The following is a 17530-nucleotide window of genomic DNA, read 5'->3' on the forward strand; positions in this document are numbered from 1 at the left end:
GCTGGTGCATTTGCAACTAAAGTATCTCTTTTTCATGTGATCAAGCCGCTGAAGTGGGCTGTTGAAATAAATCAGGTGAGGTGGATTTCCATGCCCCAGCTGGAGTGATTTCCTGCCCGGGGTGAATTCCTCCTACCCGGAGTTATCCCTGAGCAGAGCTGGAGCACAGAGGTGCTCACAAAGTGCTGCAAAAAATAGCGAACCAGAGAGTTTAATTGAAATCTCATCCCTTAAAGTGGTTTAAAATACAGATGTTGTGCTGTGCTGACAGTCACAGTATCAGAAATTTGCTTTATTTTTCCCACTCTTAGTTCAGTATCGCGCTGTGATGCTCCAGACTTTACATTATCCTCCTGGAAACATCATCATCCTCATCATATTACCATTAATAACACTAATTATTAATAACGTACAGTAATAGATAATAACGCAATCTAAACAATGATATTGTTTATCACGAAAAATATCAATGAAGATAATGATGGTTTGTTTGTATTAAGGATTTCACCCTGAACACTCCTAGGTATTGGACACCTTTAGGAAACATAACAAAAAGTGTTTGGGGACAGTTTTTAGAGGAAAAGGGGAGGGAAAAGGCGGGGACCATCCTGAGGGCTGCGAGGGAGGCCGGAGCGGGGATCGCGGGACTGCAGCACTCGGGCCCGAGGAGAGAACGCGCTGAGCGCCCAGGCCCGTTCCCGGTATCTCTCCCGGTATCTCTCCCGGCCCGTTCCCGGTACCTCTCCCGGTATCTCTCCCCGCCCGTTCCCGGTGCTGCTGCCGGGCCCCGCCCGCCGCCAGCCCCTCTGGCGCTGCCGGCACCGCCTCAATCTTGTCCCCCCCGCGCCACCGTCGGCGCGCGCGGCGGGTGAGGGGTCAGGGCTGCGGCCCGGAAGCGGCGGCGGAGGCGGGGCCCGGTGCCGGGGCCTGTCCGTGTGTCCGGCCCGGGGGCTGCCCGCGGAGCGGCTTCTCCCCCGCCCGTCCGCCCGCGCCCGCAGCCCCGGCAGGGCAGGACGATGGTGCAGAGCCCGCCCGCACGGCAGCGCCGCCGCCTCTGAGCCCCGCCCGGCCCGGGGGCCTGAGCCCCGCCGCGGACGCCGGTAAGAAGGGGACGGGGGCGGCTCTGCGGCCCGGCCCGGCGGGGGATGGGGTCGCCTTGGGGCCGCTCCGGGGTTGGGGGGAGCGGGGCAAGCACCGGGAGAGCCCCCGGGGAGCCTCGGGCCGTGGCCGGGGCATCGCTGCGCTGCCCCCCGAGCCTCGGGTCCCGGTTGGGCTCGGGGTGGTTTTACTCGGCCGGGGGGTTGTAGCCTTGGTTTGTCTTTAGTATTTACATTAAAAAAAAAAAAAAAATTTTGGGAAAGGTCGTCAGCTTGAAGTTTGTACGCGTGGCGTTGTACCAGAAAAAAAAAACCAGTGAAAAATAATAATTTCTGTGGCACTAAAAATAGTTATGTTTCAATATAGCTTCTGAGCGGTGATTCCTGCGTTGGGCTTTTTTAATGTGGTTGGTTGGGGATTTTTTTCCCCAGTTTTCTGTATATCCGTATTTCATCCTCTTTCACTTTTTTGGGGGGTTTAACTTGACTAATGATCTCATGATGGTTTTAATAATAAAATTCCCGGAGCATCATGCCTAGAACATGGCTGCTCCATCCCTGCTGTTACATCCAAACCGTGGATCAGAATCACCCTGGGAAAGAATATATTACAGCACAGCTGGGATTTCCCCCCCCCCCCCCCCTTTTCCCTTTATTTGCTCTTTAAGGATTTGTGTTTGGGAAAATTTATTTGCAGGATTAGCTGTGGAGGTGGAATTGTCTGGGTAAATTTGCCCTGGTAGACAAACCCGGATCTTAGATAAGGATTAATTAAGGTTTGCTCTCCACATCCTCGCTGAACTTCCCCAAAGTTTGGCTGCTGGAAGAACGTGGTGGAGGAAAAATACCTGGGCCTGGCTGTTGTGGTAAATGATTGTTGCGTTTTTCTGAAGGCTGAGTTACAGGAAATACTCCCCAGTCCTGGTGCCTCTGGGCAGGACACAACGGTTCGAGTTTCACCGGGTGAGTTGCTGCCGCTTCCCCGCACCTGCCTTTCCCCAGGTCGCTGGGAATCAGCTGATGGCTGCAGTCCAATTCCTGCTCAGCAGGTGTGCACGGCCCAGAGATAACTTTGGTGGCAGCCTGAGCACAGATAACATTGAATTGTAGCTGAAAAATGCAGCCTGATCCCGGCCCGAGTCTCATCAAAGAGGATTAAGCCCTGGGTAGCTTTGTTACCTGCCGTGATTTGAGGAGTGGCTCCGGCGCTGGTGGAATGTGATTCTTCATTTCCGCTTGAAAGACAAGAACCTGAAAGGCCACCTGATAAGACATAACAGTCACTGTGCTCAGAGAAGTGCCCAGGAGCAGCTGAGGGCAGGGGACAAACAGAGCTCGGTGTCCTTTGGGAGCCGGGGGACAGGAGGGACAGAGCCTGGCACATCCAGCACCCCGGGGTGGGTCCCTCCTGGGACACCCCCTGAGCTGATCCTGCAGCTCTGGTTGCTGTGGTCGTCTTCTTTTTTTATTAAATAACATCACAGGTTTTGTAGAAATGAAGCTGTTTCATTAATTGAGCCCTAAACTATTAATGGAACTCACTGGTGTCAGAATTGTGTTACTTTTCCTAAATCTCCCCTTGCCCAAAGCATGGCTGGGTGGGAGTTTATTTTCTTTTTAAGACTGTGCTGACCTGTGATTAAAACTGGTTCTCAGGACTCAGAACTCCCAGGTTCTGATTTGGAGCAAAACTTGTGAATGTCTTGGCATTTTGGATTTTGTTAATCTGTAAAATGGAGAGTGAACTCACAGGAGTTTGGGCTGAGCAAGTTCAGGTCCTGTTTCCTTTGAGCAGTGGGGGTGAAGCACACAGTCACGATAATATTCCAGCCATAGCCTTGATAGCTCAGCTGTTGTCCAGGTCCCTTATTTCAGTTGCTTTTGCTGCTGTTTATATTTTCGTTAGTGGCCACTGGCTGTTTTGCTGCTTCTCTCCCTTCTTTCCACACCCAAACTCTGATTTTGCCATTCCCCAAAGCTGCCATTTCCTCAGCTTGTCAGTCATTTCTCTGCTTGTGATTCAAGCTGTGTTTCTGTCTGCATCCCTGTCTCCTCACAATTCTCATCATAGAGACTGAGGAGCCTTTTCCTGGCTTTTCTCTGCACTTTCACTGCTGAATTAGGTCCCACATTCCTTAATGAGTGGGCTTTAATGAAGTCAACAATTAACCTTGAACTGGTCACTCAACCAGTTTCTGATTATTGAACGTTTACTGAGAATTTTCACACCTTGATTAAAGCCTTCCCGGATTTTTGGCTGCTGTCAGTTCAGTGTACACAGAATTTGATTTCTCATGGATCTTTAAAAATCCTGTAAAATTGAATTATTTTACTTTTCCTTTCCTCTCACAGGTTCTCATGCTAAGCAGCAGTAAGCAGAATAGCATTTTTAATACAACTTCAAAAGTCCTTCATCTATTCTTGTGTGTTTTATTGCAGTCTGGGTGATTTGAATTATGGTAACTCACATTGTAAGTCATGACTTGGACTTGGAAAAGCTGGAAGGTTTAAAAATGCCCATGAGCTCTTTTATATGGAAATGGATTCATTCCCATGGCACAGGCTCTTGGCAAACAGGGCTGCCTGCCTCGAGTTTGGCACCAAAATGTCTGATTTTCAACCAGAGCTTGGGTTCATTTTGATTTTACAGCTGGCTATGTTTTAAATTATGTTTTTCACTTCTAACAAAAGTCAGAATTCAGGGTTCATTGAACCAGGGAAAAAAAGACGTCCTCACTCTATTTCTGCTGCCTGACTTTAAACTTTCCTTCCCTTTTCTCATTCATCATTTTTAAGAACTTGTAGCATATAAAAAATACTTGGAACTGGTTTGATTTGTCTGTTTCTGCACGAATTTTTCTTCCAGTGGGAAATGAAAATCAACTTTGCTGTCCCAAGAGTATCAGCTGGCACAAAGTTCAGGTGCTTGTGGTAAATCCAGCAGACTTTTTGAACAACACAAGTCTGTTGGGAAGGGCTGTCATACACAGATTGAGTAATGTTTGTTTTCCTTTTTATTTTTTACATCATCGACTTTGTATTTAAAGTTTTCTGTCTTTATAGGGAGTTGAAGTCAGGAATTTGGGTGTCTAAAATTCAGTATCAATTTGATCTTTAAAATTCTCTATCACTGACCAAATTGCTTCCTTTCCTTGGCTTTGTTCCATGGGCAGGCCTGAAATGTTTGCTGTTCAGGCCACTCTTGGCGATGCTGAAATGATTAATTAAGCTTTGAACAGTGTTTTGAGAGGTGAAAATAAACATTTCATGCAACCACTTTGCTGCTTTCTATCCATGCAAGTCCCCAGTTTTTGTTAATATTCTGCATCCTGATCCTTTATCAGGATGCCAGGAGGAAGGAATGTTCTTTTCCACATTTCCAGGTGCTGTTCTCCTCCTGCCCTGTGCAGTGTCCTCTCTGCATATGCAAAGCCATTTTCCTGCCATTTTCAGCTTCCAGGCTCCAGGAAAAGGGGGGGGGGGGGGTTCTTATCAGTAAAATATTTGTGGATGAAATAGCTCAGCAAACTGATAAGCCACTGTCTGGCTTGAGCCAATTCCCCGTTATCTCGCACTGTAGCAAATGTGTTTGTGCACATCTGGCTGCTGATCTTTGGGCTCTCTTTGGTTGAATTCAAGGATCCAAGGTGATGTTTTCATAAAGTTTCCTCCTCCACATGCCCTGATTGCTTCTCTCCCTCTGTGTTGGGGAGAAATCTGCTGGCATTTCCTAGGAGGTTGTTGATTCTGGTTTATTTTTTTCACGCCGAAGGCTGGGCGGAGGGGAAGAGGCTCAGCTGGACAGAGGTAGAGCTGTGCTCTGGAGGATTCCTCTAGGATGAATTCCTCCTTCCTGCCTGCCCTACTGCTGCTGGAGAAGGTTTTAGGCTGTGGAATTCCATCCCACAGGGATCCACACTTCCTAAAAAGATGATCTGAAACTGCTGCAGATACTAACACCTCTATTTTCCCCAGATATCAGGGTGGTAAAGTCTTCCTGCACTTCCAAGTGCAGATCCTTGCACTTGTCTCGTTGAACCTCATCAGGTTGTCCCAGGGCCACCTCTGCAGCCTGTCCAGATCCCTCTGGATGGGATCCCTTCCCACAGAGCTTGGTGTCATTGCCAAGCTTGACCCCATGTCCTTGTCACCCTCAAAAATGTTAAGCAGCACCAGCCCCAGCTCACCCAACTCTGATTTTTATTTAGCTTCAGTATTTCAGTATTTTCACTCTTAGACATCAAATTTGGTTTGAAGAGAAGAAAACCAAATGAAAGAGAATTTTGGTACCTGCTGCTGTTTATTGTTGTTAAACGAGAGGCACTTTGGGATGAACACCACTGCCTTGTTTGCATTTATTTATGGATGGTTTCCCATGGTTTGCTTGATTTATGTTTATAAATATTCCTCTGGCACACAACATTATTTTCATTCTAAGTGGTTAACCCTGAGCTGACCCATTTCCTAACCCCCTTGCACGCTTGGTAGTGGGGCATCTTTGAAAACATCATCCATTTTTTTTTTTTTGAGCTGCACAGCTCAATTTAAACACTGTTCTGTGAAATAAGATGTTGAGGCTTGGAAAACTTGTGAGATCCTAAAGGAGCAGTGCTGCCTCCTGTCCTTCTCCTCCACCCAATTTTCCACTTTTGGATATTTCAGTGGTGGTTTTATATTCAAACCCCTCCTCTAGAGTGATTACCTTACCTGCACAACAAGAAGGGGAAATATTTGTGAGGAAATGCCATCATTTTAAGCTTTCTAATGGCAGGGATGGTAGTTGACATTATTGACAAAAATGTCAAATGACTTTGATCCCTTTAAAATTCATGTTTGGGGGTTTTTTTTCACTTTGGCAACTGCAATTTCACTTTTAATACCTGCTTTAGTGCAGCATATGGGTTTTTTATTGTTAGGAATTCAGCTCCTTTGATATTAAGGCTCAAAATGGGAATTTAATACTTCAGCTGTGACTCATTACATTGACTTTTTGGTCTTTGCAATAGGCTTCAAGATTTTCCTTGTTTGTAATTTAAAAACTCATCAGTCTGTTTCAGCAGCTTCCTTCTCCACACTCTTTCCTATACAAATAAAGAGGAATTCACAATGTTACTCCTTTGAAGTTGCTGTCTGGAGCTGTTTTGGAGGAAAATCCCCCCAGTTGTACAATATTTTCTTGCTTTTTAGTTGACTGCCCAATTCTGTGTTTCCCTGGGACTCTGACAGATTAAACTGTTGTATTTCCACCCTTTACCACTTTAATCTTTTTACCTGCCTGGGTTTGTAGATGTTGATTTAAGAGTACAACATCTCCAGGGTTTCCTGGTGAATTCCATCAGCTGTAACTCTGGCATTTGCTCCTGCTGAACATCCCTCACTACCCAGCAATTACCTTGGAGCTGGTGGCCAATGTTCCAGCCTGGCAGTTTTCATTCTTCCCCTTGCACTTGAGCTCCTTATTTAGGCTGACTGGGGAGATTTTTATTGCACCAAGTATTAAAAGGCTTTGCTGGAGTGGAGAGAGGCAGCAGCAGTCATTAGAGCCGCTCACTAAATTATTTATTTGGCTAAAAAGTGAAATCTGATCTTGCTTGCCTGACCTGCCAGGAGGTAAAAGCATTGGTTGGTTTGTTTGTTTTAACTCTGTGAACAAGAAATAAAAGTTTAAGTGATATTCTTTAAGTTATTCAGTTACACAGAGGAGGAAGTTAGTTACAAGAGCTGGCAGAAGAATTGTGATGCATTGTGATTCTAACAGAGAGGAGTTTAAGGAACCCTGAAAATCCGTGGACATTTTGATGTAATGCACTGATCTGAATCACAAGTTCTGTGCTAATTAAAGTTATTTGAGCACTTTGGTAAAAAAATTAGTAATTCTTCAGGCAGCAGCATGGAAACATTCATCCTTCCTTGCACTGCTATTTTCATGTCAGCTCCAGTGTTGAAATCCACAGTTGTTCCCTTTTCCCTCACAAATGCTCCGAAGGCACATTATTCCTCAGAAATTGCAGCTTATAGCATTTTCTAATTGCTTTCAAAGCCACTGAGTTATGGCAGCATATTAAACAACTGGCACTTAAAAGCTGGTGATCTCTTACATAAAAATATTAGCCCAAATATTTCTCTGGGAAGGCTTTTCAGCACATCCTGGTTTTTTTAAAGCTGGTTTTGGATACTGTGGTAAACAAACATTCTAATGGAGGTGTTGGAAACCCCTTTAAAAAAGGAATCCCAGCCCTGGATGTGCTGTGGGTGACAGCCCTGATTAAAAGCTGCAATAAACCCTGCATCTGTGTTCTTTCCACAAGGAAACTCAGGAGGGGACACTGCCTACAACTCTGCTTTAGTTTAGGTTTTGATCTCCTTCCATCTCCACGCATCTCCCATGTTTCTAGAAGGAGTGTTTGGGATTTTGCTTGTGGATGGAACGTTTGGGATTTTTAGCTCGGGCTCATTTAAGGAATTTGCTGCCAGGGACAAGATAGGCAGAACGAGCAGAAGGGCGGATCATTCCCAGCATGATCCCTGCCAGCCCCAGCTCTCCCTTCCCCTGTCCCTCCTGTCTCCTGACACCTGCACTGGCCTGGCTGGCTGTGCCACAGCTGCTCTGGGACAAACTTCTGGTAAGGTGCACATTTCTCATCATCTTTGCCTTTCTTCCCTCTTCTTTCCCTGCTTTTCGCTCTGGGTTTGCAGAGATGTTTGCAGCACCCACTTCTCACTGAGGAAAACTTCCTGGGCTTTGCAGGGTGTATGGAAAGGGGTTGATGGTGAAAAATAATAAACCCAGGATGTGATCTTGAGCTCTGGAGAGCTCTGTCTCAGCAGGTTTCAGCCAGGAGAGCGAGTGGGGAGTCAGCAGGCACAGCCCAGGGTTGTGTTGTTGGCACTGCACCTCTGTCTCTTCTCCCTGAGTTGGATTTTCCCCTCTTTGCAGGTTCTGTCAATATTTCTTCTGTTAACAGGAACTGAAGCGTTTCTGCCAGTAAAATCCTGAGTATACACAAGGAAGTTGGGATCATTGTACCCTGTGGGCTCTGAAAAAGGCTTTGTCTGAGTGCTCCTCCTTTACCCTTCTCTTGTTTTCTCTGAAATCAATAGATCACATCAAAGATCCCTCTCTTGCCTTGCCCTGTCCCTCTCTCATCCTCAGAGCTGCCACTTTTCAGCCCTGCTACACCTGGATTGTAAATGACAATAATGGGAGTCATCGGGGATCATCCAGACCTGCAGGGAGCCTTAATTAAATGTTACCAGATCCATATGGATGCTCCAGCTTTAACCCTTGCAGTGCAGAATTCTTTCTGCCTTTCCCTGGGAATTTTGGAGATCAGCAGCACATTGCTAGGAACAGCTCCTGCCTTAGTGGTTTAGTTGGGGTTAAAAGCCTCTTCAGCCAGGATTTTAGGTAAGACAAAAATAAGAGGTTGGCTGGGAGTTCCTCCTTGCAGAGCTTCTGAAGGAGATGACACAAGGCTGCCCTTTAACACTGGACTGTTTGCTTTTCCCTGTGAATGGAGGTGGGGAAGCTGATACAATAATTTGGGTCTTTTTACTCTGCAGATGAACATTCAGGAAGGGAATCAGACAAAATACTGTATTTGGGGCAAAAATTAATGACTGAGGACATTTCCTCAGCATGTAAGGTCCTGGCTTTGCTTACAGACAAAACAAAAAGTTCTAGATCCTGCAAGAATTAAATAAAGACAAGGAATCTTCCAGCCTCCACCCTAATGCAGTTTTTAGGGTTTTCTGCCCACAGGATTCTTGATGCAAAAGCCTAAAGTGATGTAGGGCTGCTTCTCAGATCCTGTTTTGAAAATAGAGGCATTTGAGATGGGGTGAAGAGGGATCCTTAAGGCTCCAGCTTCAGTTTCCAAAGGATGTGCAAAGTTTGATTTGTAACTTGGTGCATTCAGACACTACTGGCATTAAAATGTAGCAGTGATACCCTGCCTGGGGAAAGGCAAGAACTGGGTTTATTACTTATCAGCGATGCTGGGCTGTGCTGGAAGCCCTCATTTCTTCAAATCCATTCCCAGCTGGCAGTTTGAGGCCCTGAGAAGGTGATGTGGAGCCTGTTTTGATTGCTGCTGCATTTCAGGCACACACTCCATACTCAGTGAACAGCACAGCCACGTAATTGAATCTCATTTTGTGTAAGATCCTATTTCTTGCTGTCAAACTTTTGTCTTACGTGATCCACCAACCCCCTCCTGTAACACACACTCCAGTGACTCTGTTGGAACATCTTTTGCCCTCAGGTGAACAATCAGAATAATGTTCTACATAAACCTGTTGGAGAACCTGAAGGTTTATATCAGCAGCCGCCCTCCGCTCGTGGTCTTTATGATCAGCGTGAGCGCCATGGCCATCGCCTTCCTGACACTGGGCTACTTCTTCAAAATCAAGGAGATCAAATCACCAGAAATGACAGAGGTATGTGCAAAAAGCAGGGATATTAATTTGGAAAACATGCCTGAAGTTAATGATGGGGGTTTTTTTCCCCTCATAGAGAGCACAGAGCTGTGTGGGGGATTGTCTTCATTTTACTTTCAGAAGGGCTGTTGGAGTGAATGTTTGTTAGTTTTGTTTTATATCAAGGATGAGGCCAAATCATCTGTCATGGTTCTTCCCTGCTGCGGCTAGGAACCTTTCTGTTTGTTATTTAGGGTCACTTAGCTGGTTTGGGGAACTTCTTACCTCAGCACTGTCCTGTAACGAGGGAAACCTCGTCAGAAACCGCTCACCCCGGAGCGTGGTGAGAACAGACCAAGTTTCCTTATTAGTTCAGGGGAGGGAGGTGGGATTGAACCCATCTGACTTCTCCAAACAACTTTCCTGTTGTTGAGCCAGCCCTGGTGGTGTTTGTGTTGCTTTGTGAGCCGTGTGATTTTTGTTAAATGGCCTGGAACCGGGCGGGATGGGACCGAGAGAGGCGTGAGCTCCCTCATCTGCTTGAAATTTCCCCCTTTGTTTTAAGGACTGGAATACTTTCCTCCTGAGGTTTAATGATTTGGACTTCTGTATATCTGAGAATGAAACCCTAAAGCACCTCCTCAACGACACCACAACTCCAGAAAGCACCGTGACCAGCGGGCAGGCCAGGTCTTCCACACAGTCCCCACAGGCCCTCGAGGACTCCGGTCCCATCAACATCTCTGTCACCATCACGCTGACCCTGGACCCTCTGAGACCTTTTGGGGGATACTCTCGCAATGTCACACACCTAAGCTCCACAATTTTTGGGCACCAGATTGGACTTTCAGGTAGGCAAGGATGGACCTTTTTAAAATTTAGGTTACAGTTGGCTTTTAGAGGTTTTTTTTCTAACCTTTCACAGGGGGATTGGCTTCAAACTGAAACTAAGTAGGTTTAGATTAAATATTAGGAAGAAATTCTTTATTGTGAAGCTGTGGCTGCCCCATCCCTGGCAGTGTCCAAGGCCAGGTTGGACAGGGCTTGGAGAAACCTGGGATAGTGGAAGGTGTTCCTGCCCATAGCAGAGGGTGAAACAAGACAGTTTTTAAAGTCCCCTCCAACCCAAACCATTCTATGATTCTAAATAATTCTGTGATTTAAATAACTATATGATCAAATAAAAATTCACCAGCTTCTTATGGGTGAGATGAATCTTATGCACAGAACACAGATGTGTTCCCAGATTTATTGTGAGTTTATTCCTGTATGGAGCCCTTCACTTGTTTGTTAGAGGAACTTTTCCCTGCATTCAGAATGGAAAAGAACCTGCGGGTGTGCCAAGATCAGGCTTGGCAGTTTGAAATGATTAACCTAATGACAATGGAAGGTCATTTTTAAGCCAGCAAAATTCCAAACAGTGACTCTCTTCAGTTTTGCCTTGATCCATCAGGTCCTCAACTGACATTTCAAATGTGACGTAGATGCAGTAGAGAGTATTATGTTGTCTAAAAAATTCTAGTTTATCTAAAATGCATAAGTGAATCAGCTTTAATATCACAAAGAGCACCAGATAAGATGATTATGGTTTCTGTGGTGCGCAGAGACCAATCTGCTCTCTGGCTGCCTGCCAGGAAGTTTTGACAGGAGTTCATAGAGAATTAATAGAAATTGATACTAGAACCTCACTTTTATTTTAGCTTTCAGCCAGAATTGCGTTTTATAATAATGTTGGATGTCTTGAACCTTTGGAGAGCTGCAAATGTGCATTGCTGTATTTTCTGTTGTTATTTTGTTACTGCTTTAAGAGCTACCAAATACAAGTTCCATTTGCAGCAGCCTGGATTTGTTTTCAGCCTGAAATTCTCCACATGGAGTTATCATACATGACTTAGTGTGCAGTTCAGTATCTGCTCACACCTTTTTCTCTACACAAATATCTCCAGTTTGAAAAGGGAGCATCAGAAAAAACAAATGCGGACAAAGTTCTTAGGAGGAGAAAGACTTTTCTAATAAATATCTCTGAACACACATGAATTCACTTTTAAACAGTTTTTAATTTCTGAAAGCAGCCTGATGACACCAGTTCTGGGCTGGGAGAGATTAGAAAGAGCAGCAGCTGGGGGATTTTGTAGTTTGTTTTGGGTTTTATCTTTCTTTTTGCTTGCTCTGTTGCCTATAAAGATCCTGGATGATTCAAAGGGTGATACTTCCTGCCTTAGTCATTTGTGTGTTCTCCTTATCCCAGTGATCGTTGCTCAGATACTTTTGTGAAGCAAAACCCAGCTTTCCTTTTCTCTTTCTCAAAGGCAGAGAATCCCACGAGGAAATAAACATCACCTTCACCCTGCCAGCTGCCTGGAACTCCGATGACTGTGTCCTGCACGGCCACTGCGAGCAGGTTGTGTTCACCACCTGCATGACTGTGACAGCAGCCAGCAATGTATTCCCAGTCACAGTGTAAGTGCATTGGGAACTCTGCTCCATGGGCTGCTTCCTGGCTCATTAATTCCTCTGAGTTGTTAGTTCCCTGTGAAAATTCCTGTCGATCGTGGAAATTGTGTCCTTGCACTCCTTCCCCCATGGTAAAACATTTGTCTGGAAACCTCTGCTGTCTTTGAGATCTTTCTGAGGGTGTTTTAAGCTCCTGCCTTTCAACTGTGATTTAAAATTTACTGGGAGCAAGAGAATCCATGGAAATTTAAGGAATTTACCCCATAACTGAGTTTCAGAGATGAGATTTGACGCTAAGGTTCTTACCCCCTTCCCTGCTGAGAGATCAGCACAAGGCAAATGCTGCTTTGCCTTCACCAGAATATCTTCCCTTTGTCTTCTCTGGATTCCCTGACACTGTTCCATCCAACCTGTGAAGCCTTAGGAAAACCAGTGTTTTTCCAGTTAAGCTGTGGGATGTTGGCTCAGTGCAACAACATGCAGTTAAATTCTAATTTTAGTGTAGCAATCATGTGGCTTTTAATAGACCCTTTTGGTTAAACTTTGGGGTTTTGTTGTTGCTTTGGAAGACCCAAACTAAACCCATGTTTTGAGATGAAGAGTTGTCCTGGTTGAACGTGGCAAATGCAATTCAGGGTACTGATGATTTCTGTTTTGTTGCAGTCAGCCACCACATTGTGTTCCTGAAACCTACAGCAATGCTACTCTGTGGTACAAGATCTTCACCACGGCGAGGGACTCGAACACGAAATACGCCCAGGATTACAACCCCTTCTGGTGTTACAAAGGAGCAATTGGGAAAGTCTACCATGCTTTAAATCCCAAACTAACTGTTATCGTTCCAGATGTAAGTGCTGGGCTGTTCCTCTGGTATTTTCAGTAAATGCTCTGCTTTCATTCAGTATGGTTCCTGAAATTGTCATTTTTGCTGCTGGTTTATTGTGTGGTGCCAGGGCTGAGAATGCTCCACCCCAGTGGGTTTGATGATCTTCATCCATGTGCCTCACAGCTCTTAATAACCACCATTTATACTTTGAAATCATTTCTCAAAAGCCTCTGCCAGTATTTGGAAAAATATCTATAACAGATTTTTAAGACCAGAAACATTTTGTGCCACAATTAGGAATCACTTCCATTGCTGTGTAAAGGGGAGGAAGTTGATTCCTGAAGTAATTTCTGGGTTGAACTGGTAATTACTGCTTTGATATCACGTGCCAAGTCAATAAATGGTTTTAATTTGCTTTTCTGTGTGCAGGATGATCGCTCCCTAATAAACCTGCATCTCATGCACACCAGTTACTTCCTCTTCGTGATGGTGATTACAATGTTCTGCTATGCAGTCATTAAAGGCAGACCAAGCAAGCTGAGGCAAAGCAACACAGAGTTCTGCTCTGAAAAGGTGAGTGTGTGGTAACAAAATATTGACTCTGATAAGAAAACAGAGCAAAGCTCCTTTTGGACACAGGACAGACTGGTTTTTCTTGTCTCTGGAGATGGGGATTGAATTGCCTTTCAAAGAGACATGGGTGCTTCATTATGGACAGTGCAGGTGGGGGCTACAAAATCCACACAAGTGCTTTGGATATCCTCCAAATGAGGTTTCTCTCCTCCAGAAGTGAATCATCACAGCTCAGGAAGTGCTGGGCTGGGACTCTTCTGCCATAATTCTGGCGCTACTTGAACTGTTTTGTGTGAAGCAGTGAATAGGTGGCATCAAATAGTTTTATTTCTCTTTTATTACAACAGACTGAAAACTTTGAGTAAAACATGATACATAATTCTAAGGGTTGTTCATCAGAATTAAGTTAAAAACAAAGCTGTTGAAAGAGTTATTGGTTGTTAATCAGAATTAAGTTAATAACAAAGCTGTTCAAAGAGTCATTGTTCAATACTGCCTTGGGGACCTGCAGTTTGCCTGAAGGATTAAATATGAATATATTAAATTGAGAAGTAGGAAGCCAGTGTTGACACCTTTTGATCTTGATATTTTGTGGTGTAAGCTGGTTTGGGATGGTTTTTGTAGGTGTTTTTTGTTTGGTTTTTTTTTTTTGGTTTTGAGTGGTTTGGGACTTTTATTCAATTGATTTTTGCCAAGTACAAAAGACCTTCAGACTCGCTTTGATTTCCTTTCCAAGTCAGACTTTCCAAGCTGCTTTGAAAAGTCAAGGACAGCTCTGCCAGCTGCACAGAGATAAGTCATATCACTGTTACAGGATTAAGAATTTGCCTTTAATTAAATATTTTCTCTCTGGTTTTTTTTTTTTTTTTCCAGGTTGCTTTGTCAGAAGCATAAAAATCCCCCCTCTCCTTCTCCCAAGAACAACCAAAACCATTGCCTGCTGAACCCAGCCTGGGTCTTAACACTCTGTGAATCCATTACCTTGCAATGTTGGTTTATTCCAACCAAAGACATTTCAAAGTGCCTGTAATTGATTTGTACATATTTATAAAAGCAGAATATCCAGAGCAGGTCTGAGGAGATGCGCTCATCCCGTGGCGCGGCCGGAACGCTCCGGCCCTTCCCTGGGGACACCCCCAATGTTGGTGTAGATAACTCCAGTGAAAAGGCTCCACAGAGGCAGAGCCAGAGATTTTTGTCTCGCTGCACCTGGGCGGGTGAAGATGCCTTTGCAAGTGTCTCAAAGCAACCAAGAGATGTTTGGTTTTTTGCCCAGTCTGTACAGTGTGTTTGAACCAAGTATGCACCTTTGATATAATCCTGCATTTCCAAAGCCACCAATCTACGACATAAATTCAATGTGTGTTTGTGTGGCCTCATACTTTATTCCATTTGCTCCTTGCTTGCAAGAAAAGGTATCAACATTTTAGATTATTTTTTTTTCTTTTGGAAGAAAAAAAAAATACATATTCACATTTTAATAGTGCTGTATTTAGGACAAACTTGTGCTTTTATTCGTAGTAAAAAAATTAAGAAGTGAAGTCCCATTTTAAACTCTTACTTACTGAAAAGAACTGTTTGATTTTTTTTGTTTTGTTTTGGTTGGTTTTTTTGGTTTTTCATTTGGCTTGCTGAATGCCAGAGAACCAGTCAGCACAGAGACTTATCTGGAAGACTTTTCCACTTGGCCTCCCACCCCCAGCCCTCCAGCCAGGACTGTGTGTCTCTGCTGCAGAGCAGCTTTCTGTAAACTTTTTTTCCTTCTTTTTTCTTTCTAGAAAGTGAAAATAAAATTAATAAAAAAGCTGTATTGTGTTAACAGCCTGCTGGGGCTCTGCACAGCCTTGGGCAAGTGCAAATAGTGAAAGGAAAAGAAATCCCAGAGTTTGTTGCAGAGCTTCACTCTGGGACTGTGCATGCAGCTCTGAGGGCAGCTGACAATGGCACTGCTAAGCTCTGTCCCACTAAGTTGCCATTTAATGCTGTGCACTCAGGGGAAAATGGCCACAAGAGTGGGGCTGTTGTGAGGAAGGTCAAAGAAAACGACCCAGTGAAACCCTTTCTGTTCTCTGTGTCCATTCTTCAGTCAGAGATTTTATTCTGTGCATTTCTCCCTTCCCCATTCTGCCTTTTGCTGGTTTTTCTTCCTGGCTCCTTGTTGAGCAGCCTCCTTAATTTCAGGGGTCAGGCTCTTCCTGCAGACATTTCCACCACTGCTTTTAAAATCTCACTGGTTGCCTTAATTGACTTTTCATCTTTTCTCCCAGATTTCTCACCAGGTGGTGTGACAGCTCTGCATCCATCCATTCATTTATTCACACAGGCTTTTTTTTTTTTTTCTTCCTCCTTTTTGCTCCAAACTCCACAGAAGAAGAAAGCCAAGTGAGAATCTCATAGTCTCAGTGATGCTGGCATACAATTCCCAGTTTATTCCCTCCAGACACCGCTCCTGGTCTGTGTGTGTTGGGACTTCAGTAAGTTCACAAGTCTTAAGAGTGTTTGAACAGTCACAGTTTCCTTCAGAACACGTTTCCTCCTAGAATTTCAGTTCCTTAAGTGGGATTAACTGACATGTTTTCCTCCAGGGAATGTTAAGGCAAAGCTTTAGAGGTGGCCTGGTTTGAAGTTTAGGGATAAAAAGAAGCTTCCAGTTTTCTCCTGATGCTGCTGTGGGCTGATGCTGCTTCCCCTGGGGTGAGGCAGGGAAGTGAAACAGGCCGAGAGCTTCTTCTGAGCTGGTCCTAAACCCCAGCCTGAGCTGGTCCTAAATCACACAAGCCCAGCCTTCTGTGTTAATCCTCACTCCAAGAGTTGCCTCCGAGGGTGGCTTGGTCTGGGGACCACAGGCAGAAACAGGAGATGGATTGGGAGAGAGGTGGTGCAAATCCTGGAAATACCCAAAAACCACCCAACAACACCTGACTCCTTCAGCAAAGCAGAGCAAATCCTTTCTCCTTCAACAAATTCCAACTCCAAATATCCCAACTGGAACTTGGGCTGTTGGGGAAAACTTTTGGGAATGAAAGGAGTCTGCTTGAAAACTTCTCCCCCACTTTCTGCACCCCCCCCCCCCCCCCCCCAGGAATATTAAAGATTGTGACCCACAAATGCAAAAGGGAAAACGTTGGAGAGTTGGATTTTTTGGCCTCAGTCCATCTTTGCCCCCCCTGGATTGCAGCAGGGAGGTGCAGGGTGTCCCAGCAGGCCAACATGCTGGAATACTGAGGAATATTGGATTGTTCCCAGGCAATGTACAAAGTTAAATGCAGCCAAACAGAAGAGTTAAAACTTAATATTAAAGTTCAGATCATATTGATCTTTCCTTTTTTTGTTTTCTTTTTTCTTTTTAACTATGACTTGAATCAGTTTTGATTCTATTTGTACGTGTTTTCTTGTTCTTAGAAAGCTGCCATTTTCTTTTTTTTTTTTTTTTTGCATTTCCTTTGGCATTACATAGAAAATCTGAGCCTTGGTTTCAACCCTCTGCAGGTGATTGTAGGGTTCAAGATGGTTTTTTGGTTTTGTTTTGTTCTTACATTTCACTTGTCTTGTTGCATGATGGTTAATAGCTGATTTGGAAATGACATTTCTCTCCTAGATTAATTTTTGTGTTTGTAAGATGTGCATATTGCTTTGCAGAATAAAAACTATGAAGTTTATCCTTGTCTTTATTTTCACAGCCCCCTGGTTGCAGAGCTTCTTAAAACATCCAAACTTATGAGGAAATCAGGGAAAAATCTGCAGTAAAATGAAATTTCAACCTTTTTGTGTGCCCAGGGCGTAGTGAGCACTTTACGTAGATTTTTTCTTCCTTTGGTTTGGGGTGTAGGGAACGAGAAATGGAAAAATTGTGATCCAAACCCACCTCTCCTGTTGCCTTTCCTTGTTAACAGAACACTTCAAAGCATGCAAATGGTGCCTGTTCAAACCTGGTGGGAATGAGAGCATCCCTTAAAAGCAAATCTGTGACATCATTTTATTGTTTTTACTGAGAATTAGGAGACAAAAGTGAGTTTAATCCAAATTTTTTTTTACCCATCCCTTTGGTATGGCTCTGAAATGCCTGCCTGGAATGGGGAGTGAGGCTGCTGCTGCTCCAGGTTGCAAAGAAATCGTTTATGGCCTGAATTCTGTCCCTCAGCCAGCAGAGAGGGAGAGAAAG

General features: G+C 44.4%; 1 protein-coding gene across 2 annotated transcripts; it reads left to right on the plus strand.

Moving 5' to 3' along the window:
* The first annotated feature begins 895 nt into the window (after positions 1 to 895).
* On the plus strand, positions 896 to 17027 carry TMEM248 (transmembrane protein 248). 2 transcript variants are annotated; one of them, XM_042026099.1, is made up of 7 exons: positions 896 to 1100; positions 9362 to 9536; positions 10081 to 10366; positions 11825 to 11975; positions 12633 to 12816; positions 13225 to 13368; positions 14242 to 17027. In XM_042026099.1, the coding sequence occupies exons 2-7, from the start codon at positions 9378 to 9380 to the stop codon at positions 14260 to 14262; spliced, it is 945 nt and encodes a 314-aa protein (XP_041882033.1). In that variant the 5' UTR covers positions 896 to 1100; positions 9362 to 9377; the 3' UTR covers positions 14263 to 17027. The 2 variants fall into 2 exon arrangements, with proteins under 2 accessions (XP_041882033.1, XP_041882034.1); XM_042026100.1 differs by lacking the exon at positions 896 to 1100 and adding an exon at positions 7594 to 7720.
* The last annotated feature ends 503 nt before the right edge of the window (positions 17028 to 17530 follow it).

The sequence above is a fragment of the Corvus kubaryi genome, unplaced genomic scaffold (genome assembly GCF_017639235.1).
Source record: "Corvus kubaryi isolate FWS band 111438036 unplaced genomic scaffold, C.kubaryi_AGA036_p1.0 37284, whole genome shotgun sequence".
Classification (NCBI taxonomy): Eukaryota; Metazoa; Chordata; class Aves; order Passeriformes; family Corvidae; genus Corvus; species Corvus kubaryi.